At 52.9% G+C, this 26,263-nt stretch overlaps 2 protein-coding genes and 1 long non-coding RNA gene across 5 annotated transcripts; all 3 read left to right on the forward strand.

The window, feature by feature from the left end:
- Positions 1-6,015: 6,015 nt before the first annotated feature.
- On the forward strand, positions 6,016-16,896 carry LOC107054356. Of its 3 annotated transcripts, none has more exons than XM_025154634.2 (4): positions 6,016-6,599; positions 6,809-7,936; positions 8,149-8,248; positions 16,573-16,896. In XM_025154634.2, the coding sequence occupies exons 1-2, from the start codon at positions 6,031-6,033 to the stop codon at positions 7,386-7,388; spliced, it is 1,149 nt and encodes a 382-aa protein (XP_025010402.2). In that variant the 5' UTR covers positions 6,016-6,030; the 3' UTR covers positions 7,389-7,936; positions 8,149-8,248; positions 16,573-16,896. The 3 variants fall into 3 exon arrangements, 2 of the variants coding, with proteins under 2 accessions (XP_025010402.2, XP_025010403.1); XM_025154635.3 differs by lacking the exon at positions 16,573-16,896 and adding an exon at positions 8,543-8,866 and having other exon boundaries at positions 6,205-6,599; XR_005839282.1 differs by lacking the exons at positions 6,016-6,599; positions 6,809-7,936; positions 8,149-8,248 and adding an exon at positions 16,078-16,234.
- Positions 14,075-15,291, forward strand: LOC107054354 (translation initiation factor IF-2-like). Its single transcript, XM_040646772.2, has 2 exons — positions 14,075-14,463; positions 14,668-15,291. The coding sequence occupies exons 1-2, from the start codon at positions 14,185-14,187 to the stop codon at positions 15,289-15,291; spliced, it is 903 nt and encodes a 300-aa protein (XP_040502706.1). The 5' UTR covers positions 14,075-14,184.
- Positions 16,897-23,121: 6,225 nt separating the features above from the next.
- On the forward strand, positions 23,122-24,856 carry LOC107054353. Its single transcript, XR_005839289.2, has 3 exons — positions 23,122-23,755; positions 24,038-24,194; positions 24,533-24,856. It is a non-coding gene; the product is annotated as an uncharacterized LOC107054353 (long non-coding RNA).
- Positions 24,857-26,263: the final 1,407 nt, after the last annotated feature.

Genomic DNA, 26,263 nt, shown 5'->3' on the forward strand with positions numbered 1-26,263 from the left:
ACTTTAATCAAGTATTGCAATCAATAGTGGTTAATATATAAGTTAGAAGATGATGAGAAGTGGCGTCGGAATGAGACCCTAAACTATAATGCCTTCTTATAGTTACTGTTATTCTTAAGGAGGGAAGGTAAATGAAATAATATGAACAGTTTTTATAATTGAGTGCTCTAATCACGAGACTAAGTACTGGGTGTTTGTGGAAACTGAAGAACTGGATTGTTTAATTTGTGGGTTCTGACGGGAATGGGACAAACAGTTCTGATGGTATAAGTAAGTGTAATTGTTAATGGTATACAAAAGCTTGATTGGGGGTATGTGGGAGTGTAACTGAGGGTATGAACAGTGGGCAAAGGAAAAAGGGTTAAAGACAAAGTGAGTTTATCTGCGCTGCATGAGAGCAGCCCCCTCCCCCTTCCGCACCATTCCCCTGCCAGCAGAACTCTCAGAGTGAGAGAGAGTGTCGGAGTCAGAGACTGCTGTTGTAAACAGCGTTACTTGCGAATGGGGGAGGTGGAGAGGATGGGGCACTGGAAGTGAGAATAGCTTCATCTGTAGAGATCTCGGAAACCCAAAATTCCAGTGTTAGCACTGGAAACCTCTGGAGAGGAGGAGGTGAAACTGAAATGTCATGTTACTACTTTATGTAATGATGAGTTTGGAAAGTGGAAAGTTTGAGGACGCAGGCTGAGGAAGGCAAAGATGAGCAAGGTGTAACGGGGTTGTCAGAACCAAAGAGGGTGAGCAAGATGAAGAAAAAAACTAACTGAGAAACAGAGATAGTAAGGAAATTGGGAATAGCTACAGCTGTTACTGTTGTGCTGCTAGAGTAGAGCCTTAGGAGCCAGAGGTCCCCTCAGAGAGAGGTAAAGGGAGGGGCCTGGAAGAACCCATGGAGGGTTCCACCCCTGCTGGACTGCAAGCAGTGTGCAAACTGTAGGGAAATGAGACATTGGTGGAGAAATCCAACCGTCTCTTATTGCAAAAAGCTGAATGATGGGAACCTGGGAAGTTATTCCTAGCAAATCCACTGGTTAAATTGCAGCTAGGAGAGCAGGAGAAAGAGGTTTATTTTCTGGTGGGTACGGGGGCCTCTTACCACCCATAGATGATTTTGCAACAGCAGTAGGAGCTACTGCCCAACAAGAAAGGCTTACCTTTGGGGATCAACTAAATACGGGCTGAGAAAATCAGTAGGAATACATAAATTCTTGTACATGCCACGTTGTCCAAAACCATTACTCTGGCAAGACTTATTAGAACAAAATGGATGCAGAGATTAAATTCAATAAAACTGGAGCTAAGGGTCAAACAATATTAACTGATTGAAAATTGTAAGTCTGGCTTTAACATAAACTGGGAAAAACTATGGTGTACCTCCAGAAGTTACAGAAATCTTAAATAAAGTATGCTTAGGAGTGTGGGTACCAGGGATACCTGGTAGAGACAAAATGCAGCCCTAAGTTCAAAGCAAGAGCTAGGGCCAGCCCAGCCAGGGTAAAGCAGTGCCCTTTGAGGATATGCAACTGTAGAAGGATAAAAGAAAAACAGAAAACTTTTGGATTTTGGATTACTAACCGAATGTGAATCCAAATACAATATTCCAATCTTGCCGATGAAAAATTGGATAGCAAGTGCTATAGTTGTTTGCCATTGAATAGGAGAGCCTCAATTCAGGACAAAAAGACTCAGTTCACCTGGACAGTGTTACCCCGGGTTGTGAGAACAGTCCAGTGATTCTTGAGAACTGGTCAACTCGTGAGCCGGAGATTTGGGTTCCTCCATCCCACAGTGGAACTTTACTGCAGCACGTGGATGCCACAGAAACAAAGAGGACTGTGTGCAATGGACGGTGAGTGTGCTGAATTTCTCTGTTTAAATGATTATCAAGTTTCTCAACAGGAGGCACAAATAACTCAACAGCAAGTGACCTATCTGGGATAGGAGATTACAGCCGGACTTGGAACCTTAAGGACTGCCAGGAAAGAAGCCATCTGCCAAACCCCTGAGCCACAAAGTGCCGAGGAACTCCATACATTCTCAGGAATGACAGCAGGGTGCCAACTGTGGATACACGGCTACGGACTGGTGGTAAAGCCCCTTCATGAAGTAAGTAAGAGATGGCCAGAGTGGTTGAGGGCAGTGGCTGCACCAGTGCTCAATATTCAAGAACCTGGTTACTTTATGCTAGGTCAAAGAATAACAGTTTTAATATCTGATACAGTGTCTACTGTATTGGAGGTAAAAGAGGGCATTGGCTCTCACCCCCAGAGGTTCCTGAAATACCAGGCCATCCTGGTGCAGCAGGATGATGCAGAAATAACTGTAACTAATATTGTCAACCCAGCATCTTTCCTTAGCGGAACTCCTGGAGAACCAGTATTGACTGCTTTGAAACAACTGTGGCTATGGACTGCTGCCAGTGGGACCTGAAAGGTGAATCCTTAGAAGATGCAGAAGACACCTGGGTTACTGATGGAAGCAGCTTTGTGGGACAAGGAAACTGTAAGGCAGGATATGCAGGAACTGCTACTGACAAGGTCATCGAAGCACAACCATTACCTGTGGGGACCTTCTTTCAGAAGGCTGAAATAACTGCCTCGACAAGAGCCTGAAATATATGGACAGATGCTAATCATGTATTTGGGATGCTACACGCTCATAGCACCATCTGAAAAGAGCAAGGAATGCTCACACACAAGGAAAACAGCATAATGTAAATCTATCAAAGAGCGTGGCTATTATACATTGTAAAGAACATCAGGAAGGGAACACTGTACCGGAAACTGGGGATAAGATGGTGGATCAGGTGGCAGAACAGGCAGTTGAAGAGGGCTTTAATTCCAGACGGTAAACTTAAAATTTCTGAACCTGAGTCAAAACCCGTAAAATATTTTAAAGAGGATAGCAATCTAATTAATGATTTAGAAGGAAGAGAGCAGGCTGACAGATGGACATGTTGTTTTGCCCTTTGGTATTTTATAGAAATTGGTTCTAAGGGAGGATAAGAAAATGTATTGGGCAAACGGACAGTACAAAGTACGATCCTAGTACCAGGAAAGGGGTTCAAGTGGGCCTGTTGGGAAAGGGAACCTTCCAGGGCAACAGTGACAAATTGATTTCTTGAAACTCGCAAGAAAAGGGGGGCATCGCTGTATGTTGGTACTAACTGATACCTTTTTGGGATGGCCAGAGGTATTTCTCTGTAGGACTAATAAGGCTCGGGAAGTAACGAAAATGCTGTTACATGCTGTTAATTCCAAGGTTCGGGGCTCCTGTAGCAACCTCATCAGATCGAGGCCCACATTTTTGCCAAGGTGGTCCAAAAAATAAGCACATTATTGGGAATTGATTGGCAATTGCACAAACCTTATAGACTGCAGTCAAGCAGACAGGTGGAAAAATGAATCACCTGATCAAATTACAGATAGTAAAACTTGGCCAAGAGGCTGGGATTCACTGGCCGCCGGTACTGCCTTTGGCACTTCTGAGAATTCAGACTAAACCCCGAAGCAAGGATGGATTAAGCCCACATGAGATTCTTTATGGGCGACCTTATACTGTACAAAAGGAAATCTCTATGCAGGTGGGGGATAAGGTGTTGAGTGAATATATGGTCAGCTTGGCAAAGCAATTAAAGAAAACTGAACAAGCAGTATTCGGTGCCAGGGCACGAGGCCTAGATGATCCAGTGCATGATGTATTGCCAGGCGACTATGTTTATGTTAAACCTCTCTCTCAGATTCACCTCTGGAATCAAAGTGGGAAGGACCCTACCAAATTCTCCTGACCACCCATACCACTGCCAAGGTAGAGGGACTTACACCGTGGATACGTCATACCTGCCTGAAGAAAGCACCGGGACCACAGAGAACAGCAGAATAGAGCGGACCACTGAAAATCAGGATCCAAAAGCATGCATAAGATTTTGATAATAGTCAGCATGATTGGAGCAGTAGTCACAGCTTGACAAGAGAATAGCTGCTTAAAAATAACTGATAAAATTGGCCAGGCTCTCAACAAATCTTGTTGGATATGCACTGCCTTCCCCAGAGGGGAGGGAAAGGTGCCTTTTTATGGGATAGTGGCACTAAATTGGACAATTCCAGATTGGGTAGAGCACGGAAAGTGTAAGTTTGGGATAGAAGACAAGTCACAAAAGGGACCTAAGTTTGATTTACGAGATATTAACTTTACTAGATCTATCTTTGTAGACAGAAAAACTGAGAAAGAGTCATATTGGGCCTCAGATAAGAACATACTCGGAATAGTAGGGATGGGAGCGTCACTCACTCATCAGGAAAACATGGCCAGGCCATTTAAGTTACCTCATGGATACCGGTGGCTATGTGGAGACGGCCAGGCACGAAAGGCATTACCTTTAAATTGGACAAGGACTTGCACTACAGGATACTTAATACCCCAGACCACGGTGCATGAGGAAATCCCTTGGGGACTCCTGAGAACCCCTTGAATTAGAACTAAGCATACATACAACCCCCTAGCTATATATAACAAGGGATACCACAGTTTTCTGAGAGCTGAGAGCTCTTATCCCAGCTCTAGGAGTTATCCAGCTAGAAAAAGCTATAGTAAATATCTCTGCAACTCTGGAAATCATGGAGAGTGCCACAACAGATGCACTACGGGCAATCCAAGAAGAGGTATCCTCCTTATCCAAAGTAGTACTCCAAAATAGGATGGCATTAGACCTATTAACAGCCAAGGAAGGAGGGGTATGCACAATAATAAATCAGAGTTGCTGTGCTTACATCAGTAGGGATTTAAGAACTGAAACAGATTTAAGGAAAATTTGAGAACAGACAAAAGTCCTACATAGGACAAGTCAGGATGACACCAACTGGAAGGAAGATTTACGGAACTTGCTTACTAGCTGGCTACCAAATCTAGGATGCTTAAAGCAGCTCTTCCTAGTTTGTATCATCTTAGTACTGATTGTTGGTTTTACCCATGTGATGATAAAGTGCTCTGCCTGCCTGTGCCGAAATACAAGAAAAGAATACGAGATATGGAAGAAACATGAGCTAAGGCAAAAGGTGGAAAGTGGGACCTATTTTGGGACACAAAGAATAGATTAGAGAATCCAGCAGGTAGAAGTCCTGCTAGATTATAGAAAAGGGGGGAATTGAAGGGCAAAATCGGGTCCCTGCAGTATAGAAAGAAGGGCTTCATAGCAGGAAAAGAGAAAGCAGCTTCACAAGGTAGACATAAGGGGCAAATAGAGATAGTTTACGTAGAGAGTATTAGAAAACAAGGGATTCCAAGCACTTTCACAGGCGCTAGGTCCAGAATAACAAGGAGAATGAAGGCCATAAGGATAAGGACCGGAGAACAGCTCGAAAACAGAACAGCTGCACATAAGCCAGCCAAGGGGATGGGGGGAGCGGCACCTGGCTAAGTGGGGGATGCCAAAGCAGCGCCTTGGAAGCCTTAGGAACCAACAGCAACGAGAGCCTGCAGCCATCTGAGCCCAGGCTAGGACCTGCCTTCTCACGGCGCAGCAGGGCAGGCTGCGGGCACTGCTGGGCACAGATCCCAAGCAGAATGCAACCGCTTCAGGAAGCGGTGTCCGACATTCTCACAGGCTGCACCGGGCAGAGCAGAGCAGAGCAGAGCAGAGTGGGACGGTCCTTTCCTGGGGAGTGCTGGGCCGATGCGCCCCAGGGTATGGTTGGCCCTTTGGGCTGTCGGGGCACGCTGCCGGCTCAGATGCAACTTGCCGTTCACCAGAACCCCCAGAGCCCTTTTGGGGCAGCTCTGCAGCCTCCCCTCCCGCAGGGTGTGCACAGAGCCACGGCTGTCCCATCCCAGCGGCAGAATCCACCACTTGCTCTCGTTATCTTCCTATCAACTGCGCAGTTGCCCAGCCCTCCAATTTGCCAGCATCTCTCTGCAGCGCCTCCCAGTTGAGTGTTGTTTGCAGATGGTACTGCAATGACATTTAATCCGAATTTGTGATCACATTTTTTAACGTGTATAAATCCCAGGCTACACTGACAGGCATTCCTCGTAATGAGAACCCCTTTAATATCGTTAGCACAAAACGGAGAACCACAGGATGCCCTCCGCCAGAAGCGCCGTCGGTGCCCGACGCGACCCCCGGCTCCACGCGGCACCACCGCGCACCGCAACCCCGCGGCTGAGAGCGGCGTCCAACGCTCCTCGAGCTCCGGCAGCGCGGGGCCGCGGTGGGCGCGTGGGGCTGAGCGGCCGTTGCGCTCCTCGCGGCGGGGGCGGTTGGAACCCGGAGCCAGTCGGGAGCCGCGGGCAGCCGGCAGGACGCGACCCGGCCGCTCCGCACCATGCCAGCCCGCCGCCGGCACACGCGGAGCCGAGGCCCGGCGAAGGAGCCGTCCGCGGCACGAACGCCGCCCGCCCGGGAAGCGGAGGGGCCGTCCGAGGCCTCGGGGGCCGCTTCGCCCTTCGCCGAGGGCCGCGGCACGCAGACGGGCGGTCGCCTTCGGCGCGGGGAGAGCCGGCGCGGAGCCGACGACCGCTCGGCCTTCGGCGTGCCCGGCAAACGCCGCAGGAGGGCGGAGAGCGCCCGGCGAGGAGAGGACGCGCCTTCCGCGCACGGCGAGGTACGGCCGTGTCTGTACGCGGCCCGGCGCCCGGAAGGTTCTCCTGGCGGCGAGGGGCGAGCCGGGAGAGGAGCCCGGGCAGCGGAGGAGCCGAGGGCTCTCCGTGCCGCGACGCGACGCGACGCGACGCGACGCGCGGTCCCGCTTCTCCTCCTCGTTCTCCCCCTCGACCCGGTGCCGACCGACTCCGCTCTCCGCGTTTCTTGCAGCTCCTCCTCCGCCGTCCCGCCGACTCCAGCGGCGATGCCCGCCCGCGCCTCCGCGGCCGAGGAAGAGCCGGGCCGAAGAGGAGAGCCCCGGCCGACGCCGCCCGTCCGCCGCCACGAGCGGCCGCTGCCGCCCTGCCGGCCCCCGCTGCAGCAGCACGCGGCGACACGTGGCGGCTCCTGGCGCCCTGCCCGCTGCCGCCACCCACCGCCCGCATCGCGCCCGTCCGCACGGTGTTCTCACCGTGCCACCTGCGGCCTCTCACGGCGCCCAACCTCGCGCCGTGCCCACCGCCGCTGCGGGCTCCCTGGGCCGCCCTGCCTGCCCTTGCCACCCCTGGCTGGCAGTGCCCGTGCTGCTGGGGCCGGTGGTGGCTGCAGCCCCTCTGGCCGTGCTGCAGCCCCTGGCTTCCTTGGCTGCAGCCCCTCCTCTGGCCGTGCTGCAGCCCCCGGCTTCCTTCGCAGCCGCCAGCAGCCCCCAGCAGCCCCGCCTACCAGCAGGGAGATCACGGGCTGGCAGCCCAGAGCGGGCAGTGTGAGGGACGGGAGGAGAGCAGCCCCGGGAGGGATCAGGGGCCGGTAGATGTAGATGAGGAATGTGAGGAGATAGAGATAGTTGTTGTATAGATAGATAGTGGGTAGTATGGTAGTTGGTAGCAACGTAGATTAGTTGATAGTGACGTAGATTACTTGATAGTGATGTAGATTAGTTGATAGCGACGTAGATAGTGAGATAGATAGTTGATGGTGGTACAGGTAGTGAACAGTTAGCAGATAGCTAGGTGGGTTATTGGTAGTGAGGTAGATTGTGGATAGCAAGGTAGTTAGCAGCAGGCAAGAGTTAGTAGTGATGTAGTTAGATCATAGCCAGATAGCTGATAGGGGGATGCAGGATAGAAAGATGGGTGACTGGGAGGTAGTTAATTTATAGAGTACGATAGTGAAAGTTGCTGAAAAGAATCTCTGTTTCAGATGAGCCACTGCGCCCTGGGACACCACTCTCCCCTCAGTACGATGAAGACCAAAGCCTGATGCTGCCCCAGCGCTAGCAGAAGAACAGCAGCTCTGCAGAGACCCGTCCTGCCAGCAGAGCATCACGGAGAAGAAGACGCGCCTTCTGCTCACAGGAAGGTACTCGTGCTGCAGCCGCCTCCCTGGCAGCCCCAGCAGCCCCGCACTGCCCCGCTTGCAGCTGCGGCCCCACCAGGGCAGCTGCAGGTGATGGGCTGGCAGCCCAGTGCGGGCTGTGCGAGGGGCAGGGGGAGGGCAGCCCTGGGGCTGTGGGGGGCTGATGGCAGTGGATAGGGAAATAGCGGACGGCAAGGCAGTTCTTGTCTTGACAGTTCGTGAACTGCAAGGGAGTTGAAGAACAGCGGCTCTTGGAAGCGCGACCTGCTGGAAGATCGTCGGGGAGAAGAGGACGCGCCTTCTGCGCCGAGGGAGGTATGTCAGTGTCTGTGCTCGTGGCCCAGCACACAGAACGTTCCTGGCTGGGAGGGGTGTGCCCATGAGATAAGGCAGGGCAGTGGAGGAGCTGAAGATGACGGGAAATGTTCTGCATCTGCGTTTCCAGTTTGAAAATGCTTTAGCCTGAGTTGGAGGTCGGAACCAAACGACAGACCTGTTCATACACAGCTTTCTCTTTTGCAGTTCAAAGTCTTTCTTCCCTTCTCTTTGTGATTGTCCCTCTTGACCTGGTGGCAACCAACTCTTCTCTTTTGCATTTGTTTTGCTCAGCCTTCTCCTGTCATCCGACCTTCAAGGAGACGGTGCTCAGCTGCTCCGGAACAGCCACGGAGGAAACGGACGGAAGAGGAGAGCCCAGATGACTGCGCCCGTGTGACCTTACATACAAAGACTGAATGCAGAGACTGAGCCAGCAAACAATGGAGTTGATAGCATAGAGAGTTAGTTAACACTAAAATGTATTAGTATAGCATAGTGTAGTTGTCAAATAGCTTTGTAAATAAATTCACTTTGTTCGTATCCTTATCTTGTGTTGTGTAAAATGATGGGGATGGGTAGTCTGATACTTCAGGAAATAAATGATTTGGAAACGTATTTTTTCTGTTGTTGTGGTTTTTTGGGGGAGGGGTATGAGGGTGGGGGGGAGGGGCTTTCAGTGAAATCCCGGACTGAATTTACAGTTTGTGTCAGACAAGGAAGTAGAAACACCTGTTCTAACATTAGTTTGACCGTTGTTCATGGCTGTCCAGCTCTGGATTCTCATCCACAGGGAGGTGCTGGGTTCCCATTGCAGAGCTGGGAGCCCCAGCACAGCCAAGGGAAGCTCAGTGCGCCCCTCTGCAGAAGCACGTGTCTGCTGGAGACTGCAGGGGTGCTGCTGCTCTCTGTGTAGTCAGTGCCAACAGCTTGTCCTTCACGTGCTGAGTGAGAAGCCTGCTAATCTCGCATTACTTGTACTCTTGTCTAAATCTGATTTTTACAACCATTATGCTAGAACAAATAGGATTAATCCAATGGTGGAATATTACTCGAGCTTCACACCAGTCAGTGTCACTTGCAAACTGTAACCATTTCCAGCTGCACCAGAGCACAGAACTGCGCTCTGTATTTCTCCCCATGCTTTTGTCACTTGCATTTGTGTGATGTGGAGCTCTGGTTTTGACAGAGGCAGAAGGAATCATAGCACTTTTTGCCTTTTAACAGGTCTGCCTGCGTTGGGATTGTAGGTACTCCTTAGTGACCCTGCCCAAGCTTACATACCTTTGTAAGGTTTGCTACGTACTGCAGAAGAGCAGCAAATAAGTCAAAGCAGAAGGATAAGCTGCACTATTCAACAGCCCGTTCGTTCTATTTGACCAGTTAGAACGTAAAGCCATTTAAGCAGAAAGCACAGTTTAAGTCAGGTAGCATAAATGCACTTACTTCAGCAGAACAAAATACAACTCCTGGATATTTGTTGCCATTTTGAGGATGTTAAAGAAGAAAACAAACAACGATAAACCACAACGCTCCTTTTTGAAGAACCACATCCCAACTGTCACGTTTCCATTGGCTCTCTGTGAATTGGTGTTGCTGCACTGGGAGGAAATCCCGATATACCCCAACAGACGGCAGGGAAGAAAACCAACAGCTGTCCCTTCAGCACCGGGCAGCCCCTGCACAGCGCCTGGCAGTGCCATAGGCAGCCCAAAGCACAGTGTGTGAATCGACACTGAAGGACACCGCTGGCAGGAAGTCAATGAGTGTGGGTATCTTCTGCCGCTCCCCAGGCACACAGCTCAGTAAGTTCACACGGAATAGGCTTCCATTGGACTTCTGGAGGGAGGTGTTCCCTGCTGTGGTCCTCTGAAACTATCGGTGTTGGACTTCAGAGCACCAGCAGAGAGCAGGTGATGACGTGGCTGCAGCTCCAGCGCATGGGTTTGTACTGTGCAGCCACTGCGTCTCAGAAACACTCCTTTGTGAATCTCTTCCTTCTTCATGGCACAGCAGCAACACAGCACCCCAGGAACTGTATCTCTGGGGTCAATTCCTCTGATTCACATCTGGCACTGCTTTGGAAAACAAGGCTGGAGAGTGTGTTCCTGTGTCACTCATCCATCACCTCTGATCAAACATCCGTGCCTTCACTGACCCACTTAAAAACATGATTGAAATAGCTGAGCTTCCTTTAAAAAGAATAATCCTGCAGGTTGTACTTGTGCTCCTCCCATTACACTAACACAACTAACAGGTGTTAAAGCAAGAGTTCCACCTTCTCATACCAGCAACAACCACCCTTGAACATTATGTTCCTTACACCCTACATTTCGTAGAACCGTAGAGCAGCTTGGGTTGGAAGGGACCTCAAGGATCATGAAGCTCCAACACCCTGCCACAGGCAGGGCCACCAACCTCCACACTTAATACCACACCAGGCTGCCCAGGGCCCCTTCAACACCTCCAGGGGAGGACATCCACAGCCTCTCTGGGCAGCTGTTCCACCACCTCACCACTCCCATAGTAAAGAACTTCCCCCTGACATCCAACCTAAATCTTCCCTCCTTCAACTTAAAACCATTTTGCTTTTGCTTCATGTAAATTCACTGTCCATGTGAACTCATCAGATGACAAAATGAGCAGAGCTGTAGCTGATTCCAAGGTGAAAGGAATGGTAATCTCACACGTCTCCTGCTGATGTGGCTGACAGCTTGCTCAGAGCCACTGTTGCTTTTGGCTTTAAGAAATACTGCTGTCTCCTTCTTCTGCCACATTGGTTGAAGGTGGCTTCTGCCTTGGCACAGCATCCAAAACCGTCCCAAGATCCATAATGGGGTTTGCTACCAAGTGCTATCTTACACTCCTCTTACCAAGGTTTACACAGCATTTTGCTGTTCTGTATTACAAGAACAGTGATTGCTTCTGCAGCCAATTACCTGTGTTAAAATGGAGCAGTAGGGGCAGAAATGCATCACTTGATGTTATAATACATTTTAATTAGGTTTCCGTTCTGGAGGAAGAGATGGAATCTGACAGCTTGGCAGCTTCTTCCAGCTGCAGAAGGGGTTGCTGTCTGCCCAGATGGATCCCCCAGCTCCGACAGGACGGGGCCGCCTTCCTGCAAGGAGAGCTTTCTGCAAGACATAACACCAACGGGCACGTGCTAAAGGCTCACCGCTTTGTTCCAGGCATCCCACGCAGGGCAACACCCCTTGGGGCACATGTTCCCTTCCCCATCCATGCACACACAGCTCAGTTTTCGTCTCTCCCAGCTCAGCAGGGAAGGCAGAGTGTCACATCCCTTTGCACTGACCTCCTTGGGAAGTGGTCTTCTCTTCTTCCTGCCTGTGCAGCCTCAGCGTGTCCCCATTCTGCCCCTTCCTCAGCCCTAGCTAACACAGCCCGCCTCCCCTCCTGTCAGGAAAGCATTGCACAGAACCTGCAGATCTTCCCCATCCAGACCGCGATTCTCAATTATCATTCCCATAACCTGCCCCACTCATTTGGGATCTTCCCTATCAGTTCCCAACATTTCCTTCCATGTCATTACATCTGAAGTAGAAAAACATTCTTGATCATCTACCGGAGTTCCCTCTGGGCCCACCACTTCTCTTCAAATGCCTTGAACTGCTGCTCTTCCCCTTCTGGTCCTTACAGCCATTGGGTTGAAATGTTCTTCTGGCTGTTCCTCTTGGACTTCTTACTCCCCTTTTCCTCACTGCCCGACCTACCACAGTGGGTAACAGGAGCTCTATGTTCTCCCTTCTCTCTCCTCTGCCTCCATCATCTTACATCTTTTACCTACACTACATGCTGAACAACATCACTGTATTGTAGACATTGCCCTCTATTTTTCCAAAGCCAAAACATTTGTGTCCGTGGACACTAACCCACATTTCTGACATCTTTCATCATCATTTCTTAATTCAAGGAGCAAATCCGCACACAGCGCTTCATCCCGTTTTCCTTCTCTGCTATAAGATAACATTAATTGCAAAATGGCATCACAGAGAACCATTTACTAGCCATTTTTCTTGATCTTCCCAAATACACACTGGACATCAGAGAATGCAATACGTTATCAGTTTTCTTCAAGCTACGAGGCCTCCCTGAGACTTCCCTCAATATCCCACAACGCAGTCATTTGGGGAACTTTGTCCCCCGTGGATTGTACATTACCCAGCTTACTGATCAGCAAAACAATAATACCCTTAAGCAAAATGAACCAACCTCCCCGAACTCCAGTCATCACTGTAATAGCGTGCAGGAAAATACCAAAATGCCGACTTTAAGGCACCAATCCCCCCAGTTCCTGCTTATGACATTACAGTATCTCTCCACTGGATACTGAACAGCTCCTCAGCACCCGCAAGGTGGGAAATCTCCACAAATCAACGGCATGCAGTTTTTACACTCTCTGCATGCTCACCCAACACTGAAGTCACACCTACCTCTTGCCTGTTTGTAGGGCTATGGAAGTATGAGGTTACAGAACATACGGGAATCTTCTGCACTTCCATGGGGGTCTTTGGTCATCTTTGGTGGTCATCTGGGGAGATATCACACTCCTGGATTACCCAGTTTTGGGCAGGGGGACACTCAGTCTCTTCTAATCAGTTGCTGTTTTGGACACGTGCCTCATCACAAGGATGTCTGTCCCTGCTTCTTATTAATGGCAGCCTTGGATCTTTGAAGAGAAACACCTTGTCTCGGGAAGGCTGATTATCCTGCATAAGCAGGACATCTGGAACATAAAGCAGAGCTTCAACCTTGAGCAAAATACCTCAGCCAGACAAAAATGTGTAATCAGCTTCTGAGACACCACATGGATACAACAGGGATTGCATTCAAAGATTAGAGGTTTTTCCCCCTGCAAAGAGGCTTTGGACATGTTTTCAGAAGTGTGTACCAAACCTGTGTGTCATCGCCCCATTCCAGAAGACACCATTCAGGGAAGGGAAGGGGATTGCCAGAATAGCTGCGCATAAGCAAGCCAAGGGGATGGGGGGAGCGGCACCTGGCTAAGTGGGGGATGCCAAAGCATCACCTTGGAAGCCTTAGGAACAAACAGCAATGAGGGCCTGCAGCCATCTGAGCCCAGGCTAGGACCTGCCTTCTCACGGCGCAGCAGGGCAGGCTGCGGGCACTGCTGGGCACAGATCCCAAGCAGAATGCAACCCCTTCAGGAAGCGGTGTCGGACATTCTCACGGGATGCACCGGGCAGAGCAGAGCAGAGCAGAGCAGAGCAGAGCAGAGTGGGACGGTCCTTTCCTGGGGAGTGCTGGGCCCAATGTGCCCCAGGGTACGGTTGGCCCTTTGGGCTGTCGGGGCACGCTGCCTGCTCAGATGCAACGTGCCGTTCACCAGAACCCCCAGAGCCCTTTTGGAGGGCTGCTCTGCAGCCTCCCCTCCCGCAGGGTGTGCACAGAGCCACGGCTGTCCCATCCCAGGGGCAGAATCCACCACTTGCTCTCCTTAACTTCATACCAACCGGGCAGTTGCCCAGCCCTCCAATTTGTCAGCATCTCTCTGCAGCGCCTCCCAGTTGAGTGTTGTTTGCAGATGGTACTGCAATGACATTTAATCAAAAATCCCAGGCAACACTGACAGGCATTCCTTGTAATGAGAACCCCTTTAATATCGTCAGTACAAATCGGAGCACAGACGCCCTTCACGGAGAATCACAGGATGTCCTCCGTCAGAAGCGCCGTCGGTGCCCGACGCGACCCCCGGCTCCACGCGGCACCACCGCGCACCGCAACCCCGCGGCTGAGAGCGGCGTCCAACGCTCCTCGAGCTCCGGCAGCGCGGGGCCGCGGTGGGCGCGTGGGGCTGAGCGGCCGTTGCGCTCCTCGCGGCGGGGGCGGTTGGAACCCGGAGCCAGTCGGGAGCCGCGGGCAGCCGGCAGGACGCGACCCGGCCGCTCCGCACCATGCCAGCCCGCCGCCGGCACACGCGGAGCCGAGGCCCGGCGAAGGAGCCGTCCGCGGCACGAACGCCGCCCGCCCGGGAAGCGGAGGGGCCGTCCGAGGCCTCGGGGGCCGCTTCGCCCTTCGCCGAGGGCCGCGGCACGCAGACGGGCGGTCGCCTTCGGCGCGGGGAGAGCCGGCGCGGAGCCGACGACCGCTCGGCCTTCGGCGTGCCCGGCAAACGCCGCAGGAGGGCGGAGAGCGCCCGGCGAGGAGAGGACGCGCCTTCCGCGCACGGCGAGGTACGGCCGTGTCTGTACGCGGCCCGGCGCCCGGAAGGTTCTCCTGGCGGCGAGGGGAGAGCCGGGAGAGGAGCCCGGGCAGCGGAGGAGCCGAGGGCTCTCCGTGCCGCGACGCGACGCGACGCGACGCGCGGTCCCGCTTCTCCTCCTCGTTCTCCCCCTCGACCCGGTGCCGACCGACTCCGCTCTCCGCGTTTCTTGCAGCTCCTCCTCCGCCGTCCCGCCGACTCCAGCGGCGATGCCCGCCCGCGCCTCCGCGGCCGAGGAAGAGCCGGGCCGAAGAGGAGAGCCCCGGCCGACGCCGCCCGTCCGCCGCCACGAGCGGCCGCTGCCGCCCTGCCGGCCCCCGCTGCAGCAGCACGCGGCGACACGTGGCGGCTCCTGGCGCCCTGCCCGCTGCCGCCACCCACCGCCCGCATCGCGCCCGTCCGCACGGTGTTCTCACCGTGCCACCTGCGGCCTCTCACGGCGCCCAACCTCGCGCCGTGCCCACCGCCGCTGCGGGCTCCCTGGGCCGCCCTGCCTGCCCTTGCCACCCCTGGCTGGCAGTGCCCGTGCTGCTGGGGCCGGTGGTGGCTGCAGCCCCTCTGGCCGTGCTGCAGCCCCTGGCTTCCTTGGCTGCAGCCCCTCCTCTGGCCGTGCTGCAGCCCCTGGCTTACTTGGCAGCCGCCAGCAGCCCCCAGCAGCCCCGCCTACCAGCAGGGAGATCACGGGCTGGCAGCCCAGAGCGGGCAGTGTGAGGGACGGGAGGAGAGCAGCCCCGGGGGGGATCAGGGGCTGGTAGAAGTAGCTGATGAAGAAGAGGATATAGAGATAGTTGTTGTATAGATAGTTAGAGGGTATGATGATAGTTGATAGCGACATAGATAGTTAGTGGGTAGCATGGTAGTTGATAGTGACGTAGACAGATAGTGGGTAGCAGGGTAGTTGATAGTGATGTAGATAGTTCATAGTGACGTAGATAGCTGATAGCGATGTAGATAGTGAGATAGATAGCTGATGGTGGAGAGGTAGTGAACAGATAGCAGATAGCTAGGTGGGTTATTGGTAGATCATAGATCATAGCCAGATAGCTGATAGGGGGATGGAGGATAGAAAGATGGGTGACTGAAAGGTAGTTAATTTATAGAGTATGATATAGAAAGTCGCTAAAAAGAATCTCTGTTTCAGATGAGCCACTGCGTCCTGGGACACCACTCTCCCCGCCAGCATGGGGTGAAGAGCAACACCTGATGCTGCCCCGGCGCTGGCAGAAGAACAGCAGCTCTGCAGAGACCCGTCCTGCCAGCAGAGCATCACGGAGAAGAAGACGCGCCTTCTGCTCACAGGAAGGTACTCGTGCTGCAGCCGCCTCCCTGGCAGCCCCAGCAGCCCCGCACTGCCCCGCTTGCAGCTGCGGCCCCACCAGGGCAGCTGCAGGTGATGGGCTGGCAGCCCAGTGCGGGCTGTGCGAGGGGCAGGGGGAGGGCAGCCCTGGGGCTGTGGGGGGCTGATGGCAGTGGATAGGGAAATAGCGGACGGCAAGGCAGTTCTTGTCTTGACAGTACGTGAACTGCAAGGGAGTTGATAGATGGTGGCTAGCGGTAACAGGACCTTCTTTTGTCTTTGCTGCAGAGGAGTTCTTGCACATCACTTGACCCCCTTCTCCAGGAGGAAGCAGGATCAGCGCCCGGTGCTGCCCCAGCGCCGGCAGAAGAACAGCGGCTCTTGGAAGCGTGACCTGCTGGGAGATCGTCGGGGAGAAGAGGACGCGCCTTCTGCGCCGAGGGAGGTATGTCAGTGTCTGTGCTCGTGGCCCAGCACACAGAACGTTCCTGGCTGGGAGGGGTGTGCCCATGAGATAAGGCAGGGCAGTGGAGGAGCTGAAGATGACGGGAAATGTTCTGCATCTGCGTTTCTTGCACAGGCCGCTTCCTGGGTGTAACCACCAGTGGGGCTCTGACAGTTTCAAAATGCTTTAGCCGGAGTTGGAGGTCGGAACCAAACGACAGACCTGTTCATACACAGCTTTCTCTTTTGCAGTTCAAAGTCTTTCTTCCCTTCTCTTTGTGATTGTCCCTCTTGACCTGGTGGCAACCAACTCTTCTCTTTTGCATTTGTTTTGCTCAGCCTTCTCCTGTCATCCGACCTTCAAGGAGACGATGCTCAGCTGCTCCGGAACAGCCACGGAGGAAACGGACGGAAGAGGAGAGCCCAGATGAATGCGCCCATGTGAACTTACATACAGAGACTGAATGCAGAGACTGAGCCAGCAAACAGCGGAGTAGATAGCATAGAGAATTAGTTAACGCTAAAATGTATTAGCATAGCATAGTGCAGTTGTCAAATAGCTTTGTAAATAAATTCACTTTGTTCGTATCCTTATCTTGTGTTGTGTAAAATGATGGGGATGGGTAGTCTGATACTTCAGGAAATAAATGATTTGGAAACGTATCTTTTCTGTTGTTGTGGTTGTTTTTTTTGGGGGGGGGGAGGGGCTTACAGTGAAATCCCGGACTGAATTTACAGTTTGTGTTAGACAAGGAAGTAGAAACACCTGTTCTAACATTAGTTTGACCATTGTTTGTGGCTGTCCAGCTCTGGATTCTCATCCACAGGGAGGTGCTGGGTTCCCATTGCAGAGCTGGGAGCCCCAGCACAGCCAAGGGAAGCTCAGTGCGCCCCTCTGCAGAAGCACGTGTCTGCTGGAGACTGCAGGGGTGCTGCTGCTCTCTGTGTAGACAGTGCCAACAGCTTGTCCTTCACGTGCTCAGTTAGAAGCCTGCTAATCTCGCATTACTTGTACTCTTGTCTAAATCTGATTTTTACAACCATTATGCTAGAACAAATAGGATTAATCCAATGGTGGAATATTACTCGAGCTTCACACCAGTCAGTGTGACTTGCAAACTGTTTGTAACCACTTCCAGCTGCACCAGAGCACAGAACTGCACTCTGTATTTCTCCCCATGCTTTTGTCACTTGCATTTGTGTAACGTGGAGCTCTGGTTTTGACAGAGACAGAAGGAATCATAGCAGTTTTTGCCTTTCAACAGGTCTGCCTGCGTTGGGATTGTAGGTACTCCTTAGTGACCCTGCCCAAGCTTACATACCAAAAGGCAAGGGCTGCACACCAACGTTTGTCTGTAGAAATTTGATGTTGGAGAGTTACAGAATTATTTGTAAGGTTTGCTACGTACTGCAGAAGAGCAGCAAATAAGTCAAAGCAGAAGGATAAGCTGCACTATTCAACAGCCCGTTCCTTATATTTGACCAGTTAGAACGTAAAGCCATTTAAGCAGAAAACACAGTTTAAGTCATGGAGCATAACTGCACTTACTTCAGCAGAACAAAATACAACTCCTGGATATTTATTGCCATTTTGAGGATGTTAATGAAGAAAACAAACAACGATAAACCACAACGCTCCTTTTTGAAGAACCAGATCCCAACCGTCACGTTTCCATTGGCTCTCTGTGAATTGGTGTTGCTGCGCTGGGAGGAAATCCCGATATACCCCAACAGACGGCAGGGAAGAAAACCAACAGCTGTCCCTTCAGCACCGGGCAGCCCCTGCACAGCGCCTGGCAGTGCCATAGGCAGCCCAAAGCACAGTGTGTGAATCGACACTGAAGGACACCGCTGGCAGGAAGTCAATGAATGTGGGTATCTTCTGCCGCTCCCCAGGCACACAGCTCAGTAAGTTCACACGGAATAGGCTTCCATTGGACTTCTGGAGGGAGGTGTTCCCTGCTGTGGTCCTCTGAAACTATCGGTGTTGGACTTCAGAGCACCGGCAGAGGAGAGCAGATGATGACGTGGCTGCAGCTCCAGCGCATGGGTTTGTACAGTGCAGCCACGGCGTCTCAGAAACACTCCTTTGTGAATCTCTTCCTTCTTCATGGCACAGCAGCAACACAGCACCCCAGGAACTGTATCTCTGGGGTCAATTCCTCTGATTCACATCTGGCACTGCTTTGGAAAACAAGGCTGCAGAGTGTGTTCCTGTGTCACTCATCCATCACCTCTGATCAAACATCCGTGCCTTCACTGACCCACTTAAAAACATGAATGAAACAGCTGAGCTTACTTTGAAAAGAATAATCCTGTAGTTTGTACTTGTGCTCCTCCCATAACACTAACACAACTAACAGGTATTAAAGCAAGAGTTCCACCTTCTCATACCAGCAATAAACACCCTTGAACATTATGTTCCTTACACCCTACATTTCATAGAACCATAGAGCAGCTTGGGTTGGAAAGGACCTCAAGGATCATGAAGCTCCAACACCCTGCCACAGGCAGGGCCACCAACCTCCACATTTAATACCACACCAGGCTGCCCAGGGCCCCTTCAACACCTCCAGGGGTGGACGGGGCATCCACAGCCTGTCTGGGCAGCTGTTCCAGCACCTCACCACTCCCATAGTAAAGAACTTCCCCCTGACATCCAACCTAAATCTTCCCTCCTTCAACTTAAAACCATTTTGCTTTTGCTTCATGTAAATTCACTGTCCATGTGAACTCATCAGATGACAAAATGAGCAGAGCTGTAGCTGATTCCAAGGTGAAAGGAAAGGTAATCTCACACGTCTCCTGCTGATGTGGCTGACAGCTTGCTCAGAGCCACTGTTGCTTTTGGCTTTAAGAAATACTGCTGTCTCCTTCTTCTGCCACATTGGTTGAAGGTGGCTTCTGCCTTGGCACAGCATCCAAAACCGTCCCAAGATCCATAATGGGGTTTGCTACCAAGTGCTATCTTACACTCCTCTTACCAAGGTTTACACAGCATTTTGCTGTTCTGTATTACAAGAACAGTGATTGCTTCTGCAGCCAATTACCTGTGTTAAAATGGAGCAGTAGGGGCAGAAATGCATCACTTGATGTTATAACACATTTTAATGAGGTTTCCGTTCTGGAGGAAGAGGTGGAATCTGACAGCTTGGCAGCTTCTTCCAGCTGCAGAAGGGGTTGCTGTCTGCCCAGATGGATCCCCCGGCTCTGACAGGACGGAGCCGCCTTCCTGCAAGGAGAGCTTTCTGCAAGACATAACACCAACGGACACGTGCTAAAGGCTCACCGCTTTGTTCCAGGCATTCCACGCAGGGCAACACCCCATGGAGCAGATGCTCCCTTCCACATCCATGCACACACATTCTTGATCATCTACCGGAGTTCCCTCTGGGACCACCACTTCTCTTCAAATGCCTTGAACTGCTGATCTTCCCCTTCTGGTCCTTACAGCCATTGGGTTGAAATGTTCTTCTGGCTGTTCCTCTTGGACTTCTTACTCCCCTTCTCCTCACTGCCCGACCTACCACAGTGGGTAACAGGAGCTCTATGTTCTCCCTTCTCTCTCCTCTGCCTCCTTCATCTTACATCATTTACCTACACTACATGCTGAACAGCATCTCTGTATTGTAGACATCGCCCTCTATTTTTCCAAAGCCAAAGCATTTGTGTCCGTGGACACTAACCCACATTTCTGACATCTTTCATCATTTCTTAATTCAAGGAACAAATCCGCACACAGCGCTTCATCCCATTTTCCTTCTCTGCTATAAGATAACATTAATTGCTTAATGCCATTACAGAGAACCATTTACTAGCCACTTTTCTTGATCTTCCCAAAAACATACTGGACACCAGAGATTGCAATACATTATCAGTTTTCTTCAAGCTACGAGGCCTCCCTGAGACTTCCCTCAATATCCCACAACGCAGTCATTTGGGGAACTTTGTCCTCCGTGGACTGTACATTACCCAGCTTACTGATCAGCAAAACAATAATACCCTTAAGTCAAATGAACCAACCTCCCCGAACTCCAGTCATCACTGTAATAGCGTGCAGGAAAATACCAAAATGCCGACTTTAAGGCACCAATCCCCCCAGTTCCTGCTTATGACATTACAATATCGCTCCACTGGATACTGAACAGCTCCTCTGCACCTGCTGGGGAATCACAGGGGGAGTCCCTGGAAAAATTATCTGATGCATGCTGGAGTCCAGCTTATGACACCAACCTGGCAGCGGTGAGAAGAAGGGTGAAGTTCAATCCAAATGTCCCGTCTGGGTCACCAAAACTGTTGTCAACTTTAAACCTCCTGAAACACATCTGAAAAAAAAAGCGTTGTGAGGGGGGAAATTGATTTATTCTGCACAGGGCGCAAGGTGGGAAATCTCCACAAATCAACGGCATGGAGTTTTTACACTCTCTGCATGCTCACCCAACACTGAAGTCACACCTACCTGTTGCCTGTTTGTAGGGCTATGGAAGTATGAGGTTACAGAACATACGGGAATCTTCTGCACTTGCATGGGGGTCTTTGGTCATCTTTGGTGGTCATCTGGGGAGATATCACACTCCTGGATTACCCAGGTTTGGGCAGGGGGACACTCAGTCTCTTCTAATCAGTTGCTGTTTTGGACACGTGCCTCATCACAAGGATGTCTATCCCTGCTTCTTATTAATGGCAGCCTTGGATCTTTGAAGAGAAACACCTTGTCTCGGGAAGGCTGATTATCCTGCATAAGCAGGACATCTGGAACATAAAGCAGAGCTTCAACCTTGAGCAAAATACCTCAGCCAGACAAAAATGTGTAATCAGCTTTTGAGACACCACATAGATACAACAGGGGTTGCACTCTACAGATTAGAGGTTTGGACCCCGACAAAGGGGCTTTGGACATGTTTTCAGGAGTGTGTACCAAACCTGTGTGTCATCGCCCCATTCCAGAAGACACCATTCAGGGAAGGGACGGGGATTGTCAGAATAGCTGCGCATAAGCAAGCCAAGGGGATGGGGGGAGCAGCACCTGGCTAAGTGGGGGATGCCAAAGCATCGCCTTGGAAGCCTTAGGAACAAACAGCAACGAGGGCCTGCAGCCATCTGAGCCCAGGCTAGGACCTGCCTTCTCACGGCGCAGCAGGGCAGGCTGCGGGCACTGCTGGGTACAGATCCCAAGCAGAATGCAACCCCTTCAGGAAGCGGTGTCGGACATTCTCACGGGCTGCACCGGGCAGAGCAGAGCAGAGCAGAGCAGAGCAGAGCAGAGCGGGACGGTCCTTTCCTGGGGAGTGCTGGGCCTGATGCGCCCCAGGGTACGGTTGGCCCTTTGGGCTGTCGGGGCACGCTGCCGGCTCAGATGCAACTTGCCGTTCACCAGAACCCCCAGAGTCCTTTGGTGGGGCTGCTCTGCAGCCTCCCCTCCCGCAGGGTGTGCACAGAGCCACGGCTGTCCCATCCCAGCGGCAGAATCCACCACTTGCTCTCCTTAACTTCAGATCAACTGCGCAGTTGCCCAGCCCTCCAATTTGTCAGCATCTCTCTGCAGCGCCTCCCAGTTGAGTGTTGTTTGCAGATGGTACTGCAATGAGATTTAATCAAAAATCCAGGCAACACTGACAGGCATTCCTTGTAATGAGAACCCCTTTAATATCGTTAGCACAAAACGGAGAACCACAGGATGTCCTCCGCCAGAAGCGCCGTCGGTGCCCGACGCGACCCCCGGCTCCACGCGGCACCACCGCGCACCGCAACCCCGCGGCTGAGAGCGGCGTCCAACGCTCCTCGAGCTCCGGCAGCGCGGGGCCGCGGTGGGCGCGTGGGGCTGAGCGGCCGTTGCGCTCCTCGCGGCGGGGGCGGTTGGAACCCGGAGCCAGTCGGGAGCCGCGGGCAGCCGGCAGGACGCGACCCGGCCGCTCCGCACCATGCCAGCCCGCCGCCGGCACACGCGGAGCCGAGGCCCGGCGAAGGAGCCGTCCGCGGCACGAACGCCGCCCGCCCGGGAAGCGGAGGGGCCGTCCGAGGCCTCGGGGGCCGCTTCGCCCTTCGCCGAGGGCCGCGGCACGCAGACGGGCGGTCGCCTTCGGCGCGGGGAGAGCCGGCGCGGAGCCGACGACCGCTCGGCCTTCGGCGTGCCCGGCAAACGCCGCAGGAGGGCGGAGAGCGCCCGGCGAGGAGAGGACGCGCCTTCCGCGCACGGCGAGGTACGGCCGTGTCTGTACGCGGCCCGGCGCCCGGAAGGTTCTCCTGGCGGCGAGGGGCGAGCCGGGAGAGGAGCCCGGGCAGCGGAGGAGCCGAGGGCTCTCCGTGCCGCGACGCGACGCGCGGTCCCGCTTCTCCTCCTCGTTCTCCCCCTCGACCCGGTGCCGACCGACTCCGCTCTCCGCGTTTCTTGCAGCTCCTCCTCCGCCGTCCCGCCGACTCCAGCGGCGATGCCCGCCCGCGCCTCCGCGGCCGAGGAAGAGCCGGGCCGAAGAGGAGAGCCCCGGCCGACGCCGCCCGTCCGCCGCCACGAGCGGCCGCTGCCGCCCTGCCGGCCCCCGCTGCAGCAGCACGCGGCGACACGTGGCGGCTCCTGGCGCCCTGCCCGCTGCCGCCACCCACCGCCCGCATCGCGCCCGTCCGCACGGTGTTCTCACCGTGCCACCTGCGGCCTCTCACGGCGCCCAACCTCGCGCCGTGCCCACCGCCGCTGCGGGCTCCCTGGGCCGCCCTGCCTGCCCTTGCCACCCCTGGCTGGCAGTGCCCGTGCTGCTGGGGCCGGTGGTGGCTGCAGCCCCTCTGGCCGTGCTGCAGCCCCTGGCTTCCTTGGCTGCAGCCCCTCCTCTGGCCGTGCTGCAGCCCCTGGCTTACTTGGCAGCCGCCAGCAGCCCCCAGCAGCCCCGCCTACCAGCAGGGAGATCACGGGCTGGCAGCCCAGAGCGGGCAGTGTGAGGGACGGGAGGAGAGCAGCCCCGGGGGGGATCAGGGGCTGGTAGAAGTAGCTGATGAAGAAGAGGATATAGAGATAGTTGTTGTATAGATAGTTAGAGGGTATGATGATAGTTGATAGCGACATAGATAGTTAGTGGGTAGCATGGTAGTTGATAGTGACGTAGACAGATAGTGGGTAGCAGGGTAGTTGATAGTGATGTAGATAGTTCATAGTGACGTAGATAGCTGATAGCGATGTAGATAGTGAGATAGATAGCTGATGGTGGAGAGGTAGTGAACAGATAGCAGATAGCTAGGTGGGTTATTGGTAGATCATAGATCATAGCCAGATAGCTGATAGGGGGATGGAGGATAGAAAGATGGGTGACTGAAAGGTAGTTAATTTATAGAGTATGATATAGAAAGTCGCTAAAAAGAATCTCTGTTTCAGATGAGCCACTGCGTCCTGGGACACCACTCTCCCCGCCAGCATGGGGTGAAGAGCAACACCTGATGCTGCCCCGGCGCTGGCAGAAGAACAGCAGCTCTGCAGAGACCCGTCCTGCCAGCAGAGCATCACGGAGAAGAAGACGCGCCTTCTGCTCACAGGAAGGTACTCGTGCTGCAGCCGCCTCCCTGGCAGCCCCAGCAGCCCCGCACTGCCCCGCTTGCAGCTGCGGCCCCACCAGGGCAGCTGCAGGTGATGGGCTGGCAGCCCAGTGCGGGCTGTGCGAGGGGCAGGGGGAGGGCAGCCCTGGGGCTGTGGGGGGCTGATGGCAGTGGATAGGGAAATAGCGGACGGCAAGGCAGTTCTTGTCTTGACAGTACGTGAACTGCAAGGGAGTTGATAGATGGTGGCTAGCGGTAACAGGACCTTCTTTTGTCTTTGCTGCAGAGGAGTCCTTGCACATCACTTGACCCCCTTCTCCAGGAGGAAGCAGGATCAGCGCCCGGTGCTGCCCCAGCGCCGGCAGAAGAACAGCGGCTCTTGGAAGCGTGACCTGCTGGGAGATCGTCGGGGAGAAGAGGACGCGCCTTCTGCGCCGAGGGAGGTATGTCAGTGTCTGTGCTCGTGGCCCAGCACACAGAACGATCCTGGCTGGGAGGGGTGTGCCCATGAGATAAGGCAGGGCAGTGGAGGAGCTGAAGATGACGGGAAATGTTCTGCATCTGCGTTTCTTGCACAGGCCGCTTCCTGGGTGTAACCACCAGTGGGGCTCTGACAGTTTCAAAATGCTTTAGCCGGAGTTGGAGGTCGGAACCAAACGACAGACCTGTTCATACACAGCTTTCTCTTTTGCAGTTCAAAGTCTTTCTTCCCTTCTCTTTGTGATTGTCCCTCTTGACCTGGTGGCAACCAACTCTTCTCTTTTGCATTTGTTTTGCTCAGCCTTCTCCTGTCATCCGACCTTCAAGGAGACGATGCTCAGCTGCTCCGGAACAGCCACGGAGGAAACGGACGGAAGAGGAGAGCCCAGATGACTGCGCCTGTCTGAACTTACATGCAGAGACTGAATGCAGAGACTGAGCCAGCAAACAATGGAGTAGATAGCATAGCGAATTAGTTAACACTAAAATGTATTAGTATAGCATAGTGCAGTTGTCAAATAGCTTTGTAAATAAATTCACTTTGTTCGTATCCTTATCTTGTGTTGTGTAAAATGATGGGGATGGGTAGTCTGATACTTCAGGAAATAAATGATTTGGAAACGTATCTTTTCTGTTGTTGTGGTTGTTTTTTTTTGGGGGGGGGGAGGGGCTTACAGTGAAATCCCGGACTGAATTTACAGTTTGTGTCACACAAGGAAGTAGAAACACCTGTTCTAACATTAGTTTGACCATTGTTTGTGGCTGTCCAGCTCTGGATTCTCATCCACAGGGAGGTGCTGGGTTCCCATTGCAGAGCTGGGAGCCCCAGCACAGCCAAGGGAAGCTCAGTGCGCCCCTCTGCAGAAGCATGTGTCTGCTGGAGACTGCAGGGGTGCTGCTGCTCTCTGTGTAGACAGTGCCAACAGCTTGTCCTTCACGTGCTGAGTGAGAAGCCTGCTAATCTCGCATTACTTGTACTCTTGTCTAAATCTGATTTTTGCAACCATTATGCTAGAACAAATAGGATTAATCCAATGGTGGAATATTACTCGAGCTTCACACCAGTCAGTGTGACTTGCAAACTGTTTGTAACCACTTCCAGCTGCACCAGAGCACAGAACTGCACTCTGTATTTCTCCCCATGCTTTTGTCACTTGCATTTGTGTAACGTGGAGCTCTGGTTTTGACAGAGACAGAAGGAATCATAGCAGTTTTTGCCTTTCAACAGGTCTGCCTGCGTTGGGATTGTAGGTACTCCTTAGTGACCCTGCCCAAGCTTACATACCAAAAGGCAAGGGCTGCACACCAACGTTTGTCTGTAGAAATTTGATGTTGGAGAGTTACAGAATTATTTGTAAGGTTTGCTACGTACTGCAGAAGAGCAGCAAATAAGTCAAAGCAGAAGGATAAGCTGCACTATTCAACAGCCCGTTCCTTATATTTGACCAGTTAGAACGTAAAGCCATTTAAGCAGAAAACACAGTTTAAGTCATGGAGCATAACTGCACTTACTTCAGCAGAACAAAATACAACTCCTGGATATTTATTGCCATTTTGAGGATGTTAATGAAGAAAACAAACAACGATAAACCACAACGCTCCTTTTTGAAGAACCAGATCCCAACCGTCACGTTTCCATTGGCTCTCTGTGAATTGGTGTTGCTGCGCTGGGAGGAAATCCCGATATACCCCAACAGACGGCAGGGAAGAAAACCAACAGCTGTCCCTTCAGCACCGGGCAGCCCCTGCACAGCGCCTGGCAGTGCCATAGGCAGCCCAAAGCACAGTGTGTGAATCGACACTGAAGGACACCGCTGGCAGGAAGTCAATGAATGTGGGTATCTTCTGCCGCTCCCCAGGCACACAGCTCAGTAAGTTCACGGGCATAAGCTTCCATTGGACTTCTGGAGGGAGGTGTTCCCTGCTGTGGTCCTCTGAAACTATCGGTGTTGGACTTCAGAGCACCGGCAGAGGACAGCAGGTGATGACGTGGCTGCAGCTCCAGCGCATGGGTTTGTACTGTGCAGCCACT

This window comes from Gallus gallus, chromosome 12, assembly GCF_016699485.2.
Source record: "Gallus gallus isolate bGalGal1 chromosome 12, bGalGal1.mat.broiler.GRCg7b, whole genome shotgun sequence".
NCBI classification, from domain to species: domain Eukaryota; kingdom Metazoa; phylum Chordata; class Aves; order Galliformes; family Phasianidae; genus Gallus; species Gallus gallus.

What these genes read in the sequence shown, in the direction of transcription:
- LOC107054356 (XM_025154634.2), top strand. Translation starts at nt 6,031, where the DNA reads ATGAGAACCCCTTTAATATCGTTAGCACAAAACGGAGAACCACAGGAT. An exon ending in CGCCTTCCGCGCACGGCGAG is followed by an intron (nt 6,600 to 6,808) that starts GTACGGCCGTGT and finishes CGTTTCTTGCAG; the next exon opens with CTCCTCCTCCGCCGTCCCGC.
- LOC107054354 (XM_040646772.2), top strand. Translation starts at nt 14,185, where the DNA reads ATGCCAGCCCGCCGCCGGCACACGCGGAGCCGAGGCCCGGCGAAGGAG. An exon ending in CGCCTTCCGCGCACGGCGAG is followed by an intron (nt 14,464 to 14,667) that starts GTACGGCCGTGT and finishes CGTTTCTTGCAG; the next exon opens with CTCCTCCTCCGCCGTCCCGC.